Source organism: Accipiter gentilis, chromosome 33 (assembly GCF_929443795.1).
Source record: "Accipiter gentilis chromosome 33, bAccGen1.1, whole genome shotgun sequence".
Lineage (NCBI taxonomy): Eukaryota > Metazoa > Chordata > Aves > Accipitriformes > Accipitridae > Astur > Astur gentilis.
This window is the reverse complement of record NC_064912.1, coordinates 11,307,020-11,331,237: the sequence shown is the minus strand read 5'-3', so window position 1 is coordinate 11,331,237 and position 24,218 is coordinate 11,307,020. Positions and strand designations below refer to the sequence as shown.

Sequence of the window (24,218 nt, the reverse complement as noted above, 5' to 3'; positions counted from 1 at the left end):
AATATACACGAGGCATGTACCCAGAAACTATGCCTGGTAGAGACAACCAAGGAAGCTTCAGTGGTGCCACAGCCATGCTTCTGTTGGACTTCTTTTCTCACATTGGAATAAAGGACTATGTCTTTGGTTAATTAATAAAAACAGAATTAGAAAAGTAGTACTCACCTTCGTAAAAACTCTCCAAAGAAAGAGCCAAGCAAACAAAACATGAAGTCAACTACAACAAGGCGATAGATATCTTGGCCAACCAGAGTTTCCCAGCACTTTAAGTAGAAGGAAAAAAAAAAAAAAAAAGCACATCTAAAAGTAAAAAATCATGCGATTCTAACATTGTTCCCAAATGCCTGGGCATCTGAAACTTGGGCTACGGATGAAAGATTTGCTAACAGCCTGACTAATCATAGTTGACCTCTCATTGAGCAATGCTGCAAACCAGCTGAGACCTGAGTTGGGTGATTCATTTTTTCCTACAGTTCATTTCTCTAGAGATGCTAATAAAAAAATGTTAGGGTTGCAAATTCAGCTTTCCAAGACACTTCATGTACTTCTCTTTGCTGGAGCAAGCCTCTTATCAAAGTGGTTCCTAAGCTGGCATTGTAAGTCAAAGATTTGTATTTTTGAAACTTTACCTGTGACTCTGATGCAGCCACAATGTTAAGCCAGTAGTAGCACAGTATTCCAACAATTGATATTTTCAGGATGATATTTCTAAAAAAAAAAAATTTAACAGTAACTGCATTGACAGCTGGTCCATAAGCTTACTGGAGGGAATGTCAGTGGGATGACCGTTGGTTATACTTTATTACCTCCTCTTACAACAATAGCATTGCAGAGTGCCAGGACTAACAGGAGCTCTCCCTGGAGCTTAGGTGCAGCATTATTCTATTGTCCTGGCAGAAGGGGCATGACAACCTTGGCACAAGCCTCTGCTCAACAAGCTGATGGTTGGATGTGTGGGCACCACAGGGGAGGAAGGTCTGAGGGGCACCAGGGGTTACATGGTGTTAATTCCAGGCATCTGTATTTAAGTAAGACCTCCTCACTCCTCTCTCAACTTCCCTTCCTTTCCCTGGGGGGCCAACAGCCCAGGGGCTACCTAGTGAAGCTACTAACAAAACCAAGCCCAGTGTTACAGTCTGCCTAATTGAGAGGGAAACCATATGCCTTCAGGCAGAAATGTAACACTCCAGAGGGCTCACAGTAGACAAACAAAACATGGAGGGAAAAGTGTACAGAAGCCTTTGGAGCAGATGAACTCTCCTCCATAGCTCCCTACTGCCCACCGCACCACCTAGACACAGCTTGCTGTCAAAAAGAGTCAGACGACTTCAGGCAAAAAGCACTAAGAGGTGATAGCAACAAATACCTGGTAATAGTGACATATATCTGGTGCCCGAGAGTCTGAAATCTCTCCAGGTGTCCAAGCCACGAGTAGAAGAACGGGATGAATGCATTGAGGAGAGATGTGGCAAGAGGTAGCACCAACATGGCAGCTTGGCTCTCTAGGTCATTTTTATGCTCTTTCACAAACAGCTTAGAGAGAAAAAATAAACAAACAAAACCCCCCAAAAACAAAACCCCAACCAAACCACCCCACACCCCAACTTAGAGCCTTAACCAAAATGCTGCCTCAAGGTGTGTCAACAGGGAAGACACCTGGCCCACCTCCCCGTATGTTCTCAGGTTAGAGACTATCATGTTTTATAGGCCCATGCCCAGCAGCACAGCAACCCTCTCCCCTTCCCCCACATTACATGGGACAAGGGTGGGAGCCCCAACTTAAGTTTAGCAGCTCCTAGGCAAAGGAGAGGCAGGCCTTGCTGAGGCTTCTTCTTGTTTCTTTCAAGGTCACCAGCTGCACTGCACCTAAGCTAGCCATAAGTCCAGGCAAGCAGCTGCTGGGGTGAGGGTGGAGATTTGCTCAGACACCTCAGGTCCTACGCTCTTTCCATAGTCCCCAGTGGTGCAAACCTTTGCAAATCAGCTTTTTAGGTACAGCAGAATTTGTGTTTGCACTGGCAGAAACAACAGCTGTGCTTCCCTACAGTTCTAGTAGTGAACAGACCACTGCTTGCACTCAGTGTAAGATACCCATGTGGAAAAAAGCATCTCCAAAACCAGACTGCAAAATCTGTCCTTACCTTGAGGTTATTAATGGAGAGAAAGTAAACACCAGCACAAGCAGCTACTGCTGTTCCCAGGGAAGCAACCCAAGAAACAAGATGAATAACAATACGAACAACTCTCTCTGTTAGAGAAAAATTTAGAACTTCTTGGTTTACGTCAGCTAAGTCCTCCTGCAAGGAAACAATTCCTAATGAAGAATTCCTTAGTGAACAGCATAAAGCAACACTTCTTTCAAGTAACTAGTTGAGAGACTGAATGAACTACTATTTCTCTAGAAGATGGGCAGAGTAATATCCTGGGAACATTTACTGGACAACTTTGTGTCGCTATCCTAAAAGTCTTTTCTATTGATGGTCACACTGTATTTCACAGATAATATTACAAGCCTGCCTTTTGTTTACAAAATGGTTAAATCGCAGGAAGGAAAAACAGCAGAAATATTCTGTTTGGCAAATATTTAATAGTCACAGAGATTCATTCAGTAGAACAGAAGCATACAAGTATTTATATGTAGCTTAAAGAGAAAAGAAAAACAAGTAGCTAAGCCAACTCCAAGAGTTCAAACCAAATGAAACTTAACAGTCAGGAAGACTTAAGTCTATTAGGAACAGGACTAGCATGCTAGAGTCACTCTGCCAGAGACTTGTATGTGCATACACAAATTTGTATGCATAAGTCTCTGGCAGAGTGACTCATACAAGTCGGTTTTGTACCTTTCTACCTTTTTGTACTTCTTGTGTTTTGTACCTTTATTTGTGTGCTGAGATTCTTTTGTGTCAGCTTCACAGATTTTTCATTGGTTATATTGAAGTCCCAAGTGCAGAGAAGTTTACTAGTATTTCCAGAGTGTGTATGAGGGTTAGTGAAGTTCCTGGAGAAGGATTTTGCCATGCTGCAGTGAAAATTAAATTTGTGAGATGTGTAATGGGGAAATACATCAAGTCTGTACAGCAGGGCAAGAAGGGAGTTTTGTCAAATTTTTCTATCCCAACCCAAGGCTACTGGACCTATGTCAGAGCATGTCACATAAGACAACATGAAAATAAACTTTAGTGTAAGAAACAACTCTCACATTTCCTTCTCCTAGTTGTTGCTGACAATCTTTACCTCTGGAAGGCCACATCAATACCAGAAGATATTAGGAGCAACAGCTTACAAAAGGCAAATCATGATATTCATGGGTTTGAACTGGGATTCTCTGCATGTCCTTTACTATTTTGCAGCTATTCTTCATTTGTTTAATAAAGGTTTGATTTCTGGAGACTGTCTTTGGAGCAGAAACTTCTACTTAAACTCTAGACCTGGAAATAAGGACTTAAAGAAACTTACTTGGGTAATTACTACTGCCAACCATTGACAGGGTGGGGTTTTTTGTTGTTGTTTTGGTTGTTTGCTTTGGGGTGTTTTTTTTACTTAATATAAGTGAAATAAGAATATATAGTTAGTTTACCTGAACAACAAGGTGAAAAAACAGGTGACAAAATATATTCCAACACTTAAAAGATAGGCCAGCTGCATGTTGTAAGATGAACCATTCTCTATTTTACTGATTGTAGCATTGGTGTAATAGCCGTAGTAGAGTACTGTTTGTTGAAAATAACCCTGAAAAGATATGGACATCCTTCAGAATGTTTGCTATCACCTGCATATGGTGGGAAGTATCAACATCTGCAACCCAATTAGTGGAAGTGGGAGCTGTCCAATCCCCTACTGTGAAATCACAGGTGTGATTAAATTTCTAAATATCAGGCCTTTCGTTTTCCTTCTATCAGCTAAAATCTTCCATAGTTTTGAGAGCTTCTAGAGATATATAAATGACTTGTATCTTTCTTAAGGTTCATGTGGGATCGTCATGAGCATTCAACACCTTTGCAGGATTTGGTCTTTCCTGAAAATTCCTAAAGAGGGAAAAGCTTAATTGCTTCTTCCTTAGGAGCAAAATTCTGTACTGACAAATTGTACCAACTATGAAGGAAGCAGGAAGGAAGCACATGACATTCAACACTAGAGTTACTACACTATAGCTGAACTCCTGCAATACTGACTGTACTTTGCAAAGTTAAACAGCATTACTACAAAACGCAGCACTTTACAAGCAATTTTAGAAGGAAAAGGCTGAGACTCTTCCTCTTTAAAAAGATCTCATCTCAACTAAGCATTAGTAAGAGCAGAGTCTTGTTTATTAAGTAGAGAAATCCTTTAACAACAATAAAATTAGCAGATTTTTTACAGTAAAGAAGGAAAAAAAAGAGCAAGTCATCTTCTCAGATTACTTAGTTGATGAATACTAGTAGAGCTAAAGCAGCGCAAAATCTTCCTTTAAAAACAGCCTGGGACTTTATTCCCTGAATGTAAAGATCTCCACACAATGAAAAGATCTTCCTGTTTCCAGATCCCACTGAGTTCAGCAGGTTGCCACAGAGGATCTGCATGTTCCTTGGAAGAATAAAGCTTTGGAAATAAGCAAAATTCACAGGATCACATATGGAAATCTGCACTGTATTTTCAGAGGAAAATTAGCATGAGGAAAATGTTCTGCTGAAGACTATTGTAGCTACCTCTGGAAGGCCTGGCTTCCTTTGTGTCTCTTCCATTGTTTTCTGAAACAGTGATGAAAGTCTTGAAATAGTGCCAAACACAGCAATCATTTGCAGTGAGATAAATGCATCAGAATGAGTTCCATTCATCTCACCCTGAGTCAATGTTTGTTGTAGCTGTTTCTTCAACTATCTACTAAATATTGTTTCTAGTCACGTAAAATTCTAACTCCACCTCTTAATAAGTAATACTAACTTTTTCACATCATGAGTTTTTAAAGTAGATCTGTTGCACACAGTACTAATACAAATCTGTTATTACATACTTACAGCTCCAGTCAACAGCTCCAGACCCATGAATGAAAGGTTATTTGGTTCTGCAGCAACAAACTGAGGGATTATGATGAAACTGAAGTTCATGAAGAATGAGAAGATGTTGAAAATTAGCAGCCACTTCAAGAAAAGAAAATAAGAAAGAACACTTGTTCCAAACTTGGCACCAATGGTCTTCAGAGTCTTGTGCCATAACTGCAGCAGGTGAAAATATTCTGACAAGCTATTTCCAAATCGCCGAAATGACTGAAGTACAAAAGAGGAGGGAAGAATCTCAGCAAGCAGTCTTAAACAGGACTCAAATTCACGTAATAAAGCCTCACATTTTTTACAGTTCCATTTTGATGATAAGAACAGATTTCCCCCGCTACATGCACCAGAAGATGTTTAACTGGTGTTCCTAAGTGCTACCATAATGCAAGTCATTATTAATGAACACTGCAGCAATTAATTGGCTCTTTGGTAACAAAGCAAGATACCAGATACCTCTGGAGACAGTGATAACATTGCAGCTAAAGTGCTTTACTGTATTGTGACTGACAGAAGTTTCTGACACTTACCACTACTGTTCCCTGCAGACACTCTGTACAGCAGGAAAGTGGAGTACTGTGGTGCTTTGATTTTTTTGTTATTTGGTTAAGAACTTTATTCCTGTGGAAAAACAGGGCAGGGGGTGATAAGCATTATAGTATGGGTTGTAACTAAAACAAGAAGCTGAAGAAGCTGCTACAAACTGTTTCACACATGTGCACATGAACAGAGTTAATAAAACATGGAGATGTTCTGCTGGGGTTTTTTCTATTAGCTGATACCATGGCTCCTGTCCGTGCTATGACAGCATGTTCTAACCCCTCCACTAACTCACTCTGGGAACAAAATTTAAATATATTCTGTGAGGAGACAAAAGAATGGTTGAGACCATGTGGTCTCTTCTCCATTTTCAATGGCCAACATCCAAGTTTCCTTTGAAAAGAAATCACAAGTCATCATTCATAATCAAATCTCAAGGCCTTGATATTCTGTTTCATATTACCATGAGAGATTCTTCTCACCCAGAGAAAGGACAATGAACCATCTTTAAATTATTTTCCCTTGCAAGACGTTAACTTTTTAAAAGTGCACTAAAATGTATTTTCAAAGTGACAAACTAAAGCTGAGCAGATGGCAAACATCCATATTTGATAGCTAGATGTTGAAAGTATAGTGTTTGTAAGACTAAACAGATAAACTTTTATTTTTACCTGATCTCTCTCTTTTTTTTCATGGTCTCTGGCATCTTCTGGATTGCTTTAATCCTTTCACTGGCAGACATACTTGCAAGATTTCCAACTAACTCTTCCTCTGCATAAAACCCATGAAAAATCCAAATTTTGGGATAATGATACAGTAATTCTTACACAAAATCTAAAATGCATATAACAACGTTCCCCATTTTCACTGCTACCAAGGTGTGGCAAGTTCTGAGACTTAATAATACTCCTCAGAATATCATCAGCTCCATCAGTACTCTAATACAGATGTAAGTAAGTAGCACAATGCTGAATGTTAAAAATTAAATATCACTTGTCTGATGCTTGTTTAATGTTAATACAAAGAGCTGCAATATACAGGAAAACAAAATACCGACAAACTCCAAGATTCTGGTCTATTGCTTGATCACTGTTTGATAGTTACATTTCTATGATGCTACATATTGAATTGAAAGCTAAACTTTTGTTTTATTTATTCTATAATTTTAGTTGATGCTAATGCCCAAACTTAGCACTATCTATGAAATACACAGAATGGTATTACTTGACAATCAGGCTGTTTTCGCGTGGCTAGAATTTGATGCTCATTCCAGACGCAGTGGCTGAAAACAATCCATTAGCTGGTCAAACAAATTCTAATAGAGTTTAGCTTTTCTTTCTACAATTTAACACATATTCACACTCCACTGTGCTTCATTTATCATGGGATTTTAGTGTGCTAGTAGAGTATAAAAGATTAATCACTAGTGTTAACACAAAACCAAGCTGTTGCCATAACCACAGAAAGACTGTACATGCAATTCTGGTGATAAACCAAGAACCGTATCAACCACACCATCCTTGTGCAGGATGCTATTTAATATTGAACCACTTATCTAAACTCCTACCTTCTTTGCACACTGGATCTGTTTCAAACAGGCTGGAAGACGTCATGAAGATGTCATCAGGTGGTCTTCTGTTGCGTCTCTGAATAAAGCTATCTAAATTACATGCACTGTTTAGTAAGTACCTACATGCAAACATATACTCCCCCACTCACTTTGTTCCTGGTCATGCTTGACGACTGTATACGCTTTTTCAGATACATGCTGGAAAAGAGGTACTGCGCCCAGCCCTCAGCCATCGTGGAAAACTGTGTCATGTAACCCACTCATAAATGCGTGCATTGATTATTCAAGACCTTCTTCCTAGAAGACAGGTCCTTTGTTTAAAAATCCTTCCACTGACTTCAGAGGGATTGTTTTAGAATCACACTTAATCACACTGAATAAGTTATATGTACCAGATTCCCATTTCCCTGGGGCCAAAATGCAACTGTTCTCTCAACCTTCTTTCTTCCAATTATTCAAACACCAGTGACTATATTCCTTAAATGCACCCACCTTCCAGCTATGAAGCAGATGAGTTTAGCCACAGCTTTCCTTGCCCCACCTTCCCAGTAAGCTAATGGCCAGTCTGTGCAATGTTACATCCCCCTTTTGAGCTTGACCCTCTGGTGTGGAAGGCCCCAACTGACTGATGTGCCTGTTAATTAATGTACATGATGCAGGCTCCTTCACCATATTTACTGTTTAGATCTAATGATTCCCTGATGTTAATGTCATTTCTACTTTGAGCCAACTTCCTTTGTAGCAATTAAAAATAATCAGAAAAATGTCTTGTGGAGGTACTTCTTGAACTTTCAGCACCCAGACATTTATCCTGTAGTTGACTGTGTTGGAAACTTTAATAACTTCCCATCAGGTATTAAAAGCCATGCATGATAGTTAACGTTTGGAAATGTCCTATTTCTATGGTCACTCATGGAGTGAAGCTTTTCCAGGTACCAATAAAACCATTGCTTTTGGATACGAATACAGGATTTTGCCAAATCAGATCTTAACATAAAGACCATGTTCTTAAAGATGAAAAAGAGAAAAAAAAACAAGAATCGCTCACTTTGGGGGGCACAGAGAGATGGTTCTTTCAATGCATCTAGGTTACAATTCCAGAAAAGAACTCTTAATTACATTCCAGAAGCAGCAGAGAAGAACTGAACTGATTGTAACAGAAAAATTACATTATACAGGAAGAACAGTTCTGACCCAGAACATGAACAATAAACTACTATGCTAGTCTAAAACAGAACCCAGATTATACTATTCCAGACCCCCTGTATTTTAATGAATATAAATCTCTAATTTCTATTATAGTCTAGAATTTACATGGAGCCAAGAGAGTGAAAAATTCAATAAAGACAGTCTCAAAAATGCATCCTATCCTCCCCTTATTTCCTGCTACAATGAACCTCTTCAGATAACTTTGTAAGTTTGTTTTATGTTGACCCACTTATAGGGAGTTTGGATTAAAATGGGTAGGCATTATATCTTTCATTGCTCAAGAAACAAAGATCGTCACCTTCAGAAAGATATTGAAAAATTCAGCTACAACAATGTAGGATAGTAAAAGAGAGTTTATGCTTTATGATTCTTTTATTATGGTAAGATCTTCATACCTGAACCAGAAGGCTTTTAAATATTTATTATTTTATGGGGGCCATGCAATATTCTGATGTACCACAATCCTTATGTCTTACCTCCTGATACATTGGAAATTCTGCAGGTATAGGGGCGATCCAGCAGATGGAAGGTAGAAGGTGGGCTATATGCCGGTTCTGCCTCAGGCTCAAAGAAAAGAGTATCTGTTGAAGGGAATCAGAATTATACAGAAAATTGTATACTGTTATGGATTATTTACTAACACAGAATATAAGCCCTGTTGACCAAATACAGCTCTACTGCAAACACAGCAATATTTCCCATTAACAAAACTCCTTTATCTCACTTCAACATACATCCTAGTAGTCACTGACTTAGGCAGTCCATACAAGTCAGTATTTACTGATCTGTTAATGCAACAGACAGTCCATGGATCTGTTAATATAACATCTGAACTACTAGAAAAAAAAGCAAAAAAACCCCACTGCCACCACATACAAATATATACAGAGTTGAGCTTTCCAGAGCTGCAGGACTCCCTCAGGACAGAGTAAGCCATTATTTGTTCCAGCGTTTCTATAAGCTGTTCATATGAGAAATTACATACCCATGGAATTTCCATACAGACTTCTGCTTAGGACATTAACCCCTGGTAAACCTTCACTGTATTCAGAGCTATGTCTCATGGAGGCCATTGGTATGGCCAGAGGGTAGTTCTGTCCTCTTCCACCATGTTCTCCACGGAAACCATGCAGCGAAGCATCATAAGGGGTTTGGCGAGAGAACAAATTCTTCTGAGGACTCCTCCTGTGTGAGCAACAAAAAGGAAAACCCTGAGTGCCACAAAAACTCTCCATAGATATCCTTAATAAATGGCTACCTATTATCATCAAATTTGAGTACATTATAAAACAAACTTTGATACTGTGAGGTATTTTGTATTTAGAACTCCAAGATCATAATTCTGATTTGATCATCAACTGAATTAGAAAGACTATAACTTTTCTCTCACCTGAACTTAGGTTGGACTCTACCCAAAGAGGAATAACTGCTTGGAAAACGAGGATATCCATTGTTTATAGCACACTGTGAAAATTACTGGAACTAAAAAACTATCTATAACATTATGCCATAAATCCTAAAATACATTTAACTGATAAATTCATCTAACATGTAAAAAGTAAACATGCCATTTCTCTTGAATGCCACCTTCCTGTTAACAGCTTTCAAAATTTGTGTCTGAGAATGCAAGCGTAAAGGAGGGATTAAAATAATTCCACAAATCAAAACTCTGGAGAAAAACTTTCTCCTGCATATAATTAGAGAATTTATTTTCTTATGGCACAGTCACAACAGCAAAATTAAATAAACTCACCTTCTATCAATTTCCAGTGTCTCTGAGAAGTGGTAGTCTGGATTTTCAAAGGCTTCATTGTAATAAGACATGACAAGTCCTTGGTCTGAGGGATGAAATCGTCCTTATATTTGTCTCTACTGCTTCATTAATATGTTCATGGAAGACTGAATACAGACTTAATTACAAAACAGATGCAGGTACATACAAAAAGAAAAGAATGGAATGTCACTTTAACATCTTAGTTACAAGATTTTGCCACCCTGCTAACAAATAACATGCAACTATATAAATTGGAAATGGTTCTAACTTTGTGCTATTTACCATTGGGAAATCAGGGTCCACCAGAAGTTACAGGTAAAACAGGAACTAATATTTCTGTATAGTAAGTTCTCTACAAAACTAAGGAACTGGAGTGCCACATGAAGTCTTCCCCAACACTGACAATGAAGCGAGGTTTTAGAAGCATGTCAAAACATTAAGAAGAAGAAGATAAGTTCTGTCTTTCCTCCTCATACAGAAAAAACAAATACACAAATTTTCTCCAAGTACTACGTTTCCAAAACCAAAGAGGAGGTGAGGTCTACCTACTTCCTTACTAGCTGTGGCATCTCTAAGCCTTAGTTCTGAACAAGGCACCCACTGGACCGCTGCTATGTACAGAGCTGACATTATTTAGAGACCCCCTCTTAATGAGGGCTCTTCTAATGATATAATGTCTCAATCCTGTAAATAGGTTTGCGTTTAGTATTTTTCACAGAGTACTCCATTTTAGTCTTAAGCAAACCAAACGTGGTCAGAGTTTAATGAACTGAAGTCCAGGTAAGTCAGTGAAAAGAGAACCTTATATTAGAAAAACAGAATCAAAATTAAACAGGTAGTTCTTGTAATTAATCAAAAGTCAAACTCAAAATTAAAAAAGGAAGCAATTTTTAGCATTTGTTCTTAAAGTCACCATGCCAAATTTGATCTGCTGCCAAGCTATTCAACAACAGGGAAGGAAAAAAATAAACAATAAAGGACACATCTGGCAAAAGCCATCAGACCCTGCTTTCACCTCAGCTCCACTCCCAGAAAAGCAGAGCTGAATCTCATTTAACGGTACAGTCTCAACCAACTTTTTTGTCTGCAGTGGTTTTTCTTTGCAATTTCTACTGCAGTAAAGGTAGTATCACATGAAGAAAAGCATCTTCAAAATAGATAATTGTACAGTGTCTAGTTTCTGAAGGCTTGTCAAAATCTTCTCGTTTTACCAAAAGAAGGTCTTAAATTACTATTGTGTCATGTATACACCTAAAGACCTTGGAAGACAGTCTAAAATCTTGCAGTATGACATACAGTTGTAAAACACTGCCCAGGTTTTGCACATTGGCCTGCAAAGAGATTTGCATATAAACACAGGTGGTTGACTGAATTCAAAGTCCTACATTTTAATCAGAACATTGCCTACGCTTTCATTACAGCATGATGAAGCATGTTATAGAATCATAGAATCATTTAGGTTGGAAAAGACCTTCAAGATCATCAAGTCCAACCATCATCCATGCCCACTAAACCATGTCCTGAAATGCCTCATCTATGCACTTTTTGAATACCTCCAGGGATGACAACTCAACCACTTCCCTGGGCAGCCTGTTCCAATGTCTGACAACCCTTTCAGTGAAGAAATTTTTCCTAATATCCAACCTAAATCTCCCCTGCTGCAACTTGAGGCCATTTCCTCTCGTCCTATCTCCAGCCACCTGACAGAAGAGACCAGCACCCACCTCACTACAACCCCCCTTCAGGTAGCTGTAGAGAGCGATCAGGTCTCCCCTCAGCCTCCTCGTCTCCAGACTAGACAACCCCAGTTCCCTCAGCCGCTCCTCACAAGACTTGTGCTCCAGACCCTTCACCAACTCGGTTGCCCTTCTCTGGACACGCTCCAGCACCTCAATGTCTTTCCTGTAGTGAGGGGCCCAAAACTGAACACAGGACTCGAGGTGCGGCCTCACCAGTGCCCAGTACAGCGGAACAATCGCCTCCCTGCTCCTTGCCAACCACACTATTTCTGATACAGGCCAGGATGCCGTTGGCCTTCTTGGCCACCTGGGCACACTGCTGGCTCATATCCAGCCGGCTGTCGACCAGCTCCCCCAGGTGTTTTTCTGCCAGGCAGCCTTCCACCACTCTTCCCCAAGCCTGTAACATTGCATGGGGTTGTTGTGACCCAAGCGCAGGACCCAGCACTTGGCCTTGTTGAACCTCATACAATTGGCCTCAGCCCATTTATCCAGCCTGTCCAGATCCCTCTGTAAAGCCTTCCTACCCTCGAGCAGATCAACCCTCCCTCCCAACTTGGTGTTGTCTGCAAACTTGCTGCGGGTGCACTCAATCCCCTCGTCCAAATCAGAGATAAAGATATTAAAGAGAACTGTCCCCAATACTAAGCTCTGGGGAACACCACTTGTGACCTGCCGCCAACTGAATTTAACTCCATTCACCACAACCCTCTGGGCTCGTCCATCCAGCCAGTTTTTCACCCAGCGAAAAGTACACTTGTCTAAGCCGTGAGCCGCCCGCTTCTCAAGGAGTATGCCATGAGAGACAGGGTCAAAGGCCTTACTGAAGTCCAAGTAGACAACATCCACAGCCTTTCCCCCATTCACTAGGCAGGTCACCTGGTCATAGAAGGAGATCAGGTTGGTCAAGCAGGACCTGCCTTTCATGAACCCATGCTGGCTGGGCCTCATCCCCTGTTTGTCCTGCACATGCCATGTAACCGCACTCAAGATGAACCGTTCCATAATCTTCCCCGGTACTGAGGTTAAGCTTACGAGGCCCACATCTTCAGCAACCATACCATAAAAAAGCATACCAGGCAATTTGAATATATGGTGCATCACCCATCCCTTCTGTAAATAGTGGAATGTGATTATTGCCACAAGAAACTATAAACATAGTCTCCCCTAGGTGAAGCTTGTGGTTTTTTTCAGGCAACAATTTCACACCTACAGAGACAAAGTGAAATTCTCATGTATTCAGAAAAGTAATCAGCAGAGCCTCCTCTCCTTATCTCCAAAGAAAACCAATAAACACCCCAGGAATCAAAGGCTCTTACATAAAAGTCATGGGAAGTTTAAACCTCCTGAGAGGTATGCTTTCTTTGACAGGATCCACTTAGCTCTTGATGATCTTTTGGGAACTAGCTTAGAATATATATGAAGTTTTATACAAACTCTTCAGTAATTAGTACATTCTGCCCTTATACTCCATTAAAAAGCATGGAAACAATTCTTGAAAAAGATAATCATGGTCTTCTGCAGAGTTGTTTGGAAAACTAAATTTCCCCCTATCAAAGTGTTTTACATTTCAAACTGTAATGAAAAGCTAAAAAGGAAAAGATTACTTTCTCAGGGGAAGAAAATTCTTAGACGATTCCCTTTGAAGAGTGTGCAAAATTACATTTTTCTATTTTTTAACTGGTTTCCCAGGAACACATCTCACTTGGACTCAGCCATCCAGAAAGCTGGGAAGCCTGCCAGCAAGGCAGCTGGAAAGCTGAGCACTGATCTAAAGAGCTCGTCAACTTGCCTGGTCTTCATTCAAACTGTAGAGAGAATGGCTATTTTGAATGGCAATGTATGGGTTGTGTAGAACCAGCATTACTCAGAAAAAAGCTAGTAGGAAGCATCAACCAGCTCTATCAACCAACTTGCTGAAGTACAACCAAGCCAAAAGAAACAGATCAGCCTGGCTAAAAAAATATGTCCATCACTTCTTTCTCTTACTCATTTTAAAGACCTCTAGGCATATCCATAAATGCTTGCTAAGACACTCAAATATGCCCAGGACAGACTGTCTACTGGTTGCATCATTATTCACTTTATTTCCTTTAAGATGTGCTTTATGCCAGGATTTCCATGAAAATCCACAGGGACATTTACAGTCTAACAATGAACCTAGGATCTGAAGCCACTGTTTCTTCTCCACTCCCAAAGTTTTAACGATTTTAAATAAATTCCCCATGTACACTGAGGCAAATTCAAATCTTTGCATTTCATTCCTGAAAAAACTAGAGATTTTCCTCTGCAGCCTGAAAACATGAGATCCCAAACATTGAGGCATTTGGAGTGAGCAAGAACATTAACATGGATAACCCATATGTTTCTTGACTGAGGCTGTAGTCACTCAAAGATTACTATGCTACCTGGTACCTAAATGCTGTAGGGTGGGATGGAGGTGTCTATGACCATACATGCTCAGGTGTACCGGTGGCACGCCAATCCATCCACTTGCTCCATCCCAAGCCCAAAGATCATGAGAAACTCTTATTATCAAATCAGATGCCTACATTATAGGTTTGGTTTGGGGTTTGATGGACTGGCAGTTTGTAAATTTCTGACCAGTCATAGTTCATTGGAAAGAACCCGAAGCAGGTAATGCTCAAGCTAAACCATCTCCTTCTTCTTTTTGACCTATGATGGGATGCAGTAAACAATAGCTCCAAGAAAAGCTATGACATTCAGACTTAGCTTTCCCTTTAAAAAGTTATTTTCCAGAAGAAAAAAAAATATAGCTGGAGAACAGTGGTCATTTGTGAAAGAAAGATAGAAAGCAGGAGCTTGACAAATCTTCCCTTTGCAGAGTGGTGTCCATTTGTTGGCTGACATTTTGGATTTTGGCAAGCAACTAGACACATCTTGTGTTCCTCCTCTGGAGGACAGAAGGCCTTAAGATCAGCAGGTTTAAAAATCATTGATATGTGAGTAAGTTACAGGATAGGTGGAGAGTGGGTGCTTTCCGCTTAAATCATTCAACATGCACTGTAGCGATATATAGAACAGGAAACTCCAAACAGTGTAGACTCAAGCTTCTGGATCATTTCCCAGAAAAATAACTGCCTTCACGTAACAGACCAACAGCCTTGACAAAATATTCCAGGTTAGTTTCATCCATTCCTGTACAGGTAATTCTCTGCTATAGCCACTAATCCTCATTTAGAATATAAATCAAACAAACATGAATGTCTTGCTAAAATAGCACTTTGTCCTGTATCAAGTTTCAGGAAAGCCACTGAGACCTTCAAGTCCTTTACCGTAATCCCTCAGTAAAAAGGATTACATAAAGTAAATTCTACTTACACAAATCTTGAAGAGCAATGGAAACAGTAAGTTCCATTACATCCTAGTTGACTTATTAGTGTTGAATGAAGGGAACAGAACTCATGGAAGAACTGATTCAGAAGGTTGAATGTGCTCTATTTCCATAAAAATCTTTTAGTTTTGTAGGGTACGACCAGACAGGGTTTCACTGTTACCTAAGTTATTTTTATTCATGAATCCCTGTCCTGTTTAATGTGTTCCACACATCTTGATACTGAAAAAATCAGATTGATTTCTGGAAGCCAAAAATGGCTTTGACAGACAGACAGACCAGAGTTAAAACTAGATAACATGTTGCATCAGCAACCAGGTTCCAGTACTGACCACTACTCTTCTGCTGTCTCAATTCCAACAGTTTCAACACTGCTGCAACAAACCAGGAAATTCTCTCAGAAAATCTAAAGAGCCTGTGAACTGATGCTAATCAAACACTACACTCAAGAAAACTTGATCTTTAATTGACATATTAGCAATCAAATAAGCGTGAATCATACACGGAAGTGAAAGGCACTTACCTTTTATGCATATTGCCAAAGTACTCAGTCTGCACTGACAAATGCCACCTCTTACCGGCCTTCCACTGTGTTTTTACTGATGTCAGCAGAGTCAATTACAGGAGCCAACGTCAACTTTGTTATTTTAGACCTTCAATCAATTTCAGCAACGTAAATTGTCCCTCTGCTACAAAAGATCTTCCCAGTGAAAGATGACATGTGCTAGTACTAAAGACTCATCTGCTTACTACGGCATAGGCAAAGGACAGACAACCAAATTGGGAAGGGAAAGGAGAGAGCGACAGCATCCCCATTACGGTCTCTCTCCCAATAGCTTCTTGGATCTCGAGCTCACAAAGGAAGGTACTTCCTAGTCCCATAGTGCAATGGGAATTGCACAAATACAATCACAAAACTCCAAAGCCATTTGTCCTGCCACTTTACTGTGGATCTGAAATGCTATTCATTCTGAATGGTCACAGTTGTGTATTGACCTGAGGTTAATCCACCTAGAATGTCCTACCTATGCACTACCAGAATTCAGATCCCATCTTCCCTGTCCCCCCAGCCCTTCTTGGTGATAGTGGGGTGCAGAGCTGCAGGCAGGCAGGCTGGCAGCAGCAGGCAGAATAGTGTCTGTCTGACATGGGGGAACATCCTACTGTCAGACTATCTCTGCCCTCAGCTGGCTGCTCCCATTGCCTGCAGCTACTGCTTCAGCATCACAAACTCTGCTCCTTACCTGCTCTTTATCCATTTTTTGCATCTACTCATTTGTTTGCCTTGTCCTTTCCATTTAACATTCCTCTTGTAATATGCCCCCCTGCCCCCCCCCCCCCCGTTAGACTACAATATTTTCATCCTGTTCACTTTGTTTGAAAGTTAAATCCCTTCTATCACCTGTGGCTGCTTAAATACAGCTTTTGGAGAAGGACTGCCAACCACTTTGTGTTTGCAGTGTCTCAAGCAGGATTCTACTTCTTCACCTGAGTTTAGATACCTTTATTATAAACACACTCCCAAAACATTAAAAAAATCATTACAACATATAGTTAAATTTTAGTGTCCAGTAAAGTGTCATAAAGATGTGGTGCACACTTCAGAGTTTTTGCTTAATGGCAGTGGATGAAAGTTCAGATACTTCATTAATTCTATGAAATTCATAGTATCCTCCCTAATCTACCACACAAACCCCTGCTTCTCCACCCAAAAGGCCCCAAAGGACCACAATTCTTATGGACTGAAGTACATATCACAGTGATTTTGCATTATCTAATCCTTTCCCCAGAGACCCCTTTGAGAGCAAGTCTTTTTGTTTGCTGCTTTGTTGCTTTTATTTTCTTAACTCTGACCACAAGTTGAAAACTTAATCCACTGGGAAAATTACGAGCACTGGTAAAGAGGAACAATCAGGGGTATATAACTACTAAAATTAAAAATAGGGAACTGAAGAGTAAGAACAGTACACCTGGCAGAGAGAGGAAAGATTAACAAGAATAAGAAACTGTGAACAAAACTCTGCAGTATTTCTTTAACACTTGAAAGTCATTACCTAGCTCATAGTCTGACCATTATGGGGAAAAAAAATCATACCAGTGCAAGTCAGTCTTGTGACTAAATTTCCAAACTGCAGACTATCACATTCTTTGCATGTAGCAGGACTAAATCTTGCTTTGCAAAACAAGTTTTTTAAGTCTGTCTATTAACCAACATTACCAGCTGCTTGTATTTGAAGGAAATGACTGGTTACAGAAAAAAAGGAAGCAGTTTTTGAGTACCTGTTTGGAATTAGTTTTCTGCTTTCAGTGGAAAGGCAGCCTACCACACCAAATCTATTAGAGGCATGAGATACTGTTTACTAGAACAGTTCTAACGTTTTGCCTTAAAGGAAAGCTTTGTTTATTCTGTACTTGCAATGGATACCTATCCAGTTTAAATGCAACCTTCAAATTATACTTTAATGAGTAGTATCAGTTACAGGAGTCTCATTCACAAGTTCAGTTGGAAAAGCTTATGAAAACTACACATATAGTCATTTAGATAATAAAAAAGATTTTAAAGAAACATGATGTTGTTGAACTAAAAAAAGGGCATTGTTCTATTTGCAATTTCTAGCTTAACTTCCTGTTAGGTTATTGTCATCTCATCACTATTTGCACAAGCAGCATTTAAGATGACCCTGAGGGAAAACAAAAGCTATTCACAATATTCTGGCAAATCATCCAAGAAGCTAGAAAATGGCTGGGAAGAACCAGTCAGAAGAAAAGAGAACCAGTTTCATCACAGGTTTCTCCTAACTCTTCAAAATCCTTATATGCAGTTTTCAAATTGTTGGACAAATAATTTCACATAAACTAAATACCTTTTTTCCAGACAAAATGCACCTACATTAAAATGCAGTTAAACATGTTAGTACATTAGGGTTCTATTCTACAATGAACATAAAGAAGCTATAGACTATACAAGTCACAATTAGAGGCTATTTCACAAAAATGTGAATGGGGACACTGCTGTAGAGTGCTAGCTCCTGTTATGTCAGCTCCTACAGCCATAAGCACACCACCTCACCACTCTACTGCTTTCATGGCAAGAATAAAAGTCCTCCCGACAAGCTTACTCGGGGGGGGGGGAGAAACTGAAATAAATTGCTTTGGGTGGAGTATGGACATACCAGCCCAGAACAGGTGCCATTTCAACTACATTGCTTAGCACAGGCAGCCTGCTGGTATCCTTATCCTGTGCCAGGGCTGTGTTGCATGGGCAGGGACTGACACATCACACTATCACACCTTGAACATGGCTCTACAGCTACTGACTGGCTGCTTCTGCTACACAGAGCAGCATCAGGCTGCTGTCAGTCCTAGGACTGGCAGAGATGACTGTAGTGATGCTAGGTCAGTGGAAGCAGAAGTTAGCACAGTTCCCACACAGCACCACGGACTGCTTGCAGGTTTGCTTAACTAATGGAGCACTACTAAGGGACAGAGACTTAGCAATCAAATCTTGGATGTAAAGATTTGGCTTTTGGATGTATATTTAATCTTTGCATAGAAACGTTTCAACCTTTGTAGGTTAGGGCATAAAGGAAAAAAAAGCAATACTGTGAATGGAGAAAAAGAGAGTAGTATTTAAATAGTAAGCCTGCTTGTTTTGAGGGAATGACAAAAATGATTGACCACAAAGAGCATGAATACTTAAACCTGGGATTTTTCCCACCTATTTAATACAAAAGGACTTCTGGCTTCCCATCACCTATTGTAACATACAAAACTCACAGCCTCCTACTTGGAAAATGCAGTGCCACGTTCACTCACTAGCTAGCAGACTCAACACGCAAGCTGCACCAAAGCAAAAGCAAATGTCACGCTGCAAGCTAGCGATCCCAGCAAGGCTGGTGCAACTTCTCACAGGCTGAAGTGTGGCACACCGGCTAAATACATCAGGGAAGAACGCGGCTGTTAATCCCCCACGGGACCAACCCTTCCAGCTGAAGGCAGCGGAAGCCCCTATGTGACTAACGGGGCGATAAAGCTGTGAGGTGCCCTGCAGCAGGGCTGATACCAAGGTCAGGGCGGTGGTCCGTGTGGCTATCTACCTCTCAGCAGAAGCCGCGTAGATGCCTGAGCACGCACGCAGTCCAGCCGCAACAATTCTATCACGCTAAATTAACAGCCAGCATTAGCAAACTGCAGTCGCCCGTCAGGCAGTTCGGGTGACTCCTCCACCTTCCAGCCCCGCCGGCGGAGAGCTGGAGCAGACCCTGCTCGGACCCCCGCAAACTCCGGCCCCCGGCGACCCCGGCCCTACCAACCGCTGCCGCGACCGCAGAGCCGCAGCGGCGAAGGGCCCTAAGCCCCGGAGACGCCCGGCCCCGGCCCCGGCCCCTTACCTGCCCACCTGCAGGGAGAGGGCTGCCTGCCTCCGGCTTGCCCGCGCCAGCTGCCTCGGCGTCCGCGGTGGGCGGCCCGGGAACCGGCACCCGTGCCCCGGGGGCGGCTCCTCCCGGTGTCCCGATCCCGCCTCCGGCCCTGATAGCCGCGGGGTGCCGCCGCGGCCGCCCGCTTCGGTTCCCCTTCCCCCGAACGGGCTGTGCGAGGAACTGCATTCCCCTTGGAAAGGCTCAGAAGGAGAAAGGAAAACAACAAGGAGAAGTCCATTTCGTGGTACCTGCTAGAGAACACGTTGCTTTATTTCTATTTCATCTCCAGGATACTCAGTTGCCTTCCATGAATTTAAACATGCTTTGCTTTTGGCCTGAATCGCAATAGCACCACAATAAAAGGACAAAGAGAAATACTTTTCAGACACAGGATGTGTTACCTTTATCCCCGTTGACCTGGGTTTGGCTGGGATAGAGTTAATTTTCTTTCTAGTAGCTGGCATAGTGTTATGTTTTGGATTTAGTATGAGAAGAATGTTGGTAACACACTGATGTTTTCAGTTGTTGCTAAGTAGTGTTTAGACTAAGTCAAGGATTTTTCAGCTTCTCATGCCCAGCCAGCAAGAAGGCTGGAGGGGCACAGGAAGTTGGGAGAGGACACAGCCAGGACAGCCGAGCCAAAGTGGCATTCCATACCATGTGATGTCATGCCCAGTATATAAACCAGGGGGATTTGGCTGGTGGACAAATTGCTCCTCAGGAACTAACTGGGCATCGGTCAGCAAGTGGTGAGCAATTGCATTGTGCATCACTTGTTTTGTATATTCCAATTCTTTTATTATTATCATTATTGTCTTTTTTATTGTTATTATTTTCTTCTTTTCTGTTCTATTAAACTGTTCTTATGTCAACCCACAAGTTTTACTTCCCCCCCCCCCCCCCCCCCCCCCCCCCCCCCCCCCAGTTCTTCCCCCATCCCACTGGGTGGAGGGGGAAGTAAGTAAGCAGCTGCGTGGTGCTTAGTTGCTGGCTGGGGTTAAACCACAACACCTGGATTAATCATTCGTAGAGCAGAGATAAAGAACAATCTTGACCTCACATATTTCTATTTGTATTACAGGAAGGTTTATCTAGAGGTGAAGAAAATAGTTCATGTTAACACAGGCAATAATTAGCAGGTCCTGGATGGGGAATTTAATACCAGGTCTGTCTTCCTGTACTTGTAGGGACCAGAAGGAACCTCTTCAGTGGACACAGAGAGAGTGATTTTTCTTGTCTTCCTCTCAAGAAGACATGGGCAAAACTATGGACTGGATAAAGCTACAGCTGAGCACCAGGCGGGGTGTGATACGAAAAAGCCAGTGAAGTGCTGGGGTGGTGCCTCTTGCAGGAATTTCGGTCCCAAAGCAGCTCAGCAGGGATGCCTCCATTACTTCAACTACTCTGTAGCAGCTGGATCTTGCCAGCTGGACACAGTGTTACCCCAGCACACCCACCACACAATAGTCACTGCCTGGCTGGTGCCCAGTGCCCTTCCCAAAGGCTAATGCTGTCCTGTGAACAGAGGAGCATCCTCAGACTGAATGTGGGGCTCAACTGCCACCACCGGGACAGGCACAGGTGAAAAGAGAAACAGGGTAAGGACAACAACGCTGGTTCTGCTGTCCCAGACCTGTGCTCTGCCCATTACATTTTTTTCCTTTTTGCTAATACTGTGCAGAATTATAGAACCCCAGCCACTTTTGTGTTAATACAGCTTGTAACTTCTATCTGGGCATATTTTTATGTCCCCAGAAAAACACTCATCTTAAAACTTCCAGCAACTATTCCTAAGTAACTTCTCTGGTCAGCAAGATTAAAAAAACCCAAACAAACAAAAAATACCTGTTAACCTCTGGATTAAATGGACCCTCACTAGCCAGTGGGGAATTGGTAACAAATCAATTTGCTCCGTGTTCAGAAGCTGAGCTGTTGTAATGGCCAAGGATCACTTTTACCAAATGGTTAGTGCTTTTCCAGTTCCTAAATTGGGTAAAACACATCTACCCTGTACTAGACACATTCAACATGGACTTAAGTGAAGTATTCTAATACTACTTTAAGGTTACGTTTTGCCCAAAGCAACATTCCTGGCATGACTGCAGAGGACTTGTCTGCAGATCTCTTGTACTGATCCAGGAGCTGCCTGCATGCTGCACAGGCCACAGGGCAAGCACAGGGGTAGTCGAACACAAGATCTCCCTCCCCTCCCCTCTCCCCCAAATTAAAACACTCAGAACTTCCCATAATGTTTAGAAGCATTTTGGGGCTGGGGCATTATGAAGAGAAACAATAATAAAAGAAAAAGTGTCCTGGAAACACATGGTGTTGCCAAGTGTGACAGACAGATCTCCAGCATCAAGGGAAACAGTATACGGCAGTGGCATCCATGCTCAGCACAGACTGGAAACTGCTGCTTTTGTGAATAAGGTATATTAGACAAATAATGCACGAGGGGGACCTACTGCACTTCCTGCATGTGACTGTTGGGCTATGGCAGAATCATCCGTTCTCTCCTCCTCAGCATGCCTGTCTTCCTGTTTTCCCACCTGGGATTGCTGCAATCCACAAAATTCACTGAAACATTTCCAAGTGTCTAAAAAGCTTTCTCAACTAAAAAAAAAAGAGAGAATAAAAAATGTTCTCACAAAATTCCTGGGGAAGTCAATCTTGTTTCAATTCCTCCAGTCTCTATTTAAATTTGTTCTCACAGGGTCATGAACCCAATACTTTTCTAGCACACGGAGTCATTAACCCAATACTTTTCTAGCACATGGAGTTTCGGAAAGAGTCTAATTAATCAGCCAAACACAAAGACAGCCCATGCTTGGTTGGCTTCAAGGGACTAATAAAAGTGGCTCTGGTGGTGCAATAAACATTCATATCTGGCATATGAATCGCACACTCAGCATGACTGCTAAACAATAGCGAAAGATTTTTCAGGAATGCTACCAAGGGCTTTCAATTTCCATCTCCTGAATTTTCAGGAATGATCAACTGGAAGTTGTTCACACAAAGCCCATGAAATGTGACACTTGACCAAGGAACCAAAATCACCCGTGTAAACAGGCTTCACTGAGGTGTCCAGCTCTGTTACAAACAAGTTGAACCTGCATGCTCTCAAGCTGAAGCACAGCAGTCAGTCACGCAGTGTCAGCCTTTGCTATACAAAAAATCCCACGTGGGAAAAATAATCCTGGAGATCTGTGAAAAGGACAAAGGAAAAAAGCAATAGGCTTGAATCCCTGCCCTCTTGTACTAGCCTCCAGAATGACGTATTGAAGGTTGAGGGCAAGTTATAGCTTATTCTCATGGACAAATAGCTAAAAAATATATTATATTCTAGACCAATCTACTAGCATGAAGGCAAGAACACCTATGAAGCAGTTTGGGGCTTTTTTGTTTGGTTGGTTTTGTGTGGTTTTTTTAAGTAGTTCAGCGCAATAAGGAAGTTCCTGTGCTTTAATTCCATGTGTCTGTATTTCACAATTCCGCTTAAGATATATCTCTCTCCTCTGCCAGTAATACATCAACTTACTGATCATAAACATGTACAAATTACTTTGAGAACTTACATTTTTATCAATAACATTTTATGGTTTTATTATGAAAACTGATTATCCACATAGATTCTTATTGGTAATAAAGCAATTTGAAAATCATATACCTGAGCTGGTGACACACAGGTGAGAGAATAAACATGCTCATTTATGTCTGATTCACCACCCTGAAACCTAATGATGACTTATTTTTAAAGGTACTGCAGAAAGCAGATGAGGAACATTCAGAAAAATCTGTAAGACAGTAAGAAATGCTAGAAATGCCTTCCCCCCCTGCCCCCATGTAACACTGTGGAACCTACCGGAGGTTTCATTTTCTTTTTCATCATACATGCTGTTATTGTCACACTAAAGGCAAGAATTATTCCAAAAATAAGTCTGTCAGGGATGCTTACTACAACTTAACACAAAACCCACCCTCACACTCAGATGGAAAAAGAGATCCAAGCATCTACTGACTTTGTTTGCTCCAGTTCACACTCAGTTTTCACACGTGTTGTTTCCACTGCAGCCCGTGTCACTGGATCTGGTCACTCAGAACAAGCTATGGAGTTTGGGCCCGCGGCCTAACGGGAGTTGACCAACCATCAGAGTTTGCAAGAAGCTTTTACAGCACCCAACACCAGCATGGACATTTAAGATTCACAGAAGACGTCGAAACAAAACCTGTTTCTAAGCCAAAGGTCGGTGGGAGACGCCCCGCAGTCAGAACACCCCACAGCCCTGCACGCGGGGTGCTTGGGCCCTGCCTCACGCTAACGGAGACGGTGGTCCGCCAGCAGCATCCACATCCCGCTGTGCTTCTTCACGGTATTTTTAAAGCTGGCCCTGAGAGGAATAAGAAGGCTCCAATGTCCCAGAACGTGAACCTCTTATTTTAGGCCCACAAGTTTGAGGGTACAAAGCGATGCTACCTGAGGGAGGGGGGCCAGGACCGAAGACAGGGCCTCAGCCCCAGCCCCAGCCCCTCCCCTCCCCTCACACGGGCTCCCGCGGGGCGGCACACGCCGCACGCCCCGCCAG

At 41.7% G+C, this 24,218-nt stretch overlaps 1 protein-coding gene across 2 annotated transcripts in view; it reads right to left on the bottom strand.

Annotated features, from left to right (window-relative positions):
• TMC5 (transmembrane channel like 5) overlaps positions 1-24,156 on the bottom strand; it is a 33,932-nt gene extending 9,776 nt beyond the window's left edge. The window contains exons 1-15 of one of the 2 annotated variants that reach the window (XM_049791718.1): positions 23,651-24,156; positions 19,606-19,835; positions 10,100-10,256; positions 9,332-9,531; positions 8,823-8,927; positions 7,135-7,227; positions 6,239-6,338; positions 5,558-5,648; positions 4,995-5,243; positions 3,578-3,729; positions 2,875-3,019; positions 2,142-2,297; positions 1,367-1,533; positions 630-708; positions 166-263 (exon numbers count right to left, since the gene is read on the bottom strand). In XM_049791718.1, the coding sequence (XP_049647675.1) occupies positions 166-263; positions 630-708; positions 1,367-1,533; positions 2,142-2,297; positions 2,875-3,019; positions 3,578-3,729; positions 4,995-5,243; positions 5,558-5,648; positions 6,239-6,338; positions 7,135-7,227; positions 8,823-8,927; positions 9,332-9,531; positions 10,100-10,170 (1,706 nt within the window). In that variant the 5' untranslated portion in view covers positions 10,171-10,256; positions 19,606-19,835; positions 23,651-24,156. The remainder of the gene's footprint in view (positions 1-165; positions 264-629; positions 709-1,366; positions 1,534-2,141; positions 2,298-2,874; positions 3,020-3,577; positions 3,730-4,994; positions 5,244-5,557; positions 5,649-6,238; positions 6,339-7,134; positions 7,228-8,822; positions 8,928-9,331; positions 9,532-10,099; positions 10,257-19,605; positions 19,836-23,650) is intronic. The other variant, XM_049791719.1, reaches the window with a different exon arrangement.
• Between the last annotated feature and the right edge of the window lie 62 nt (positions 24,157-24,218).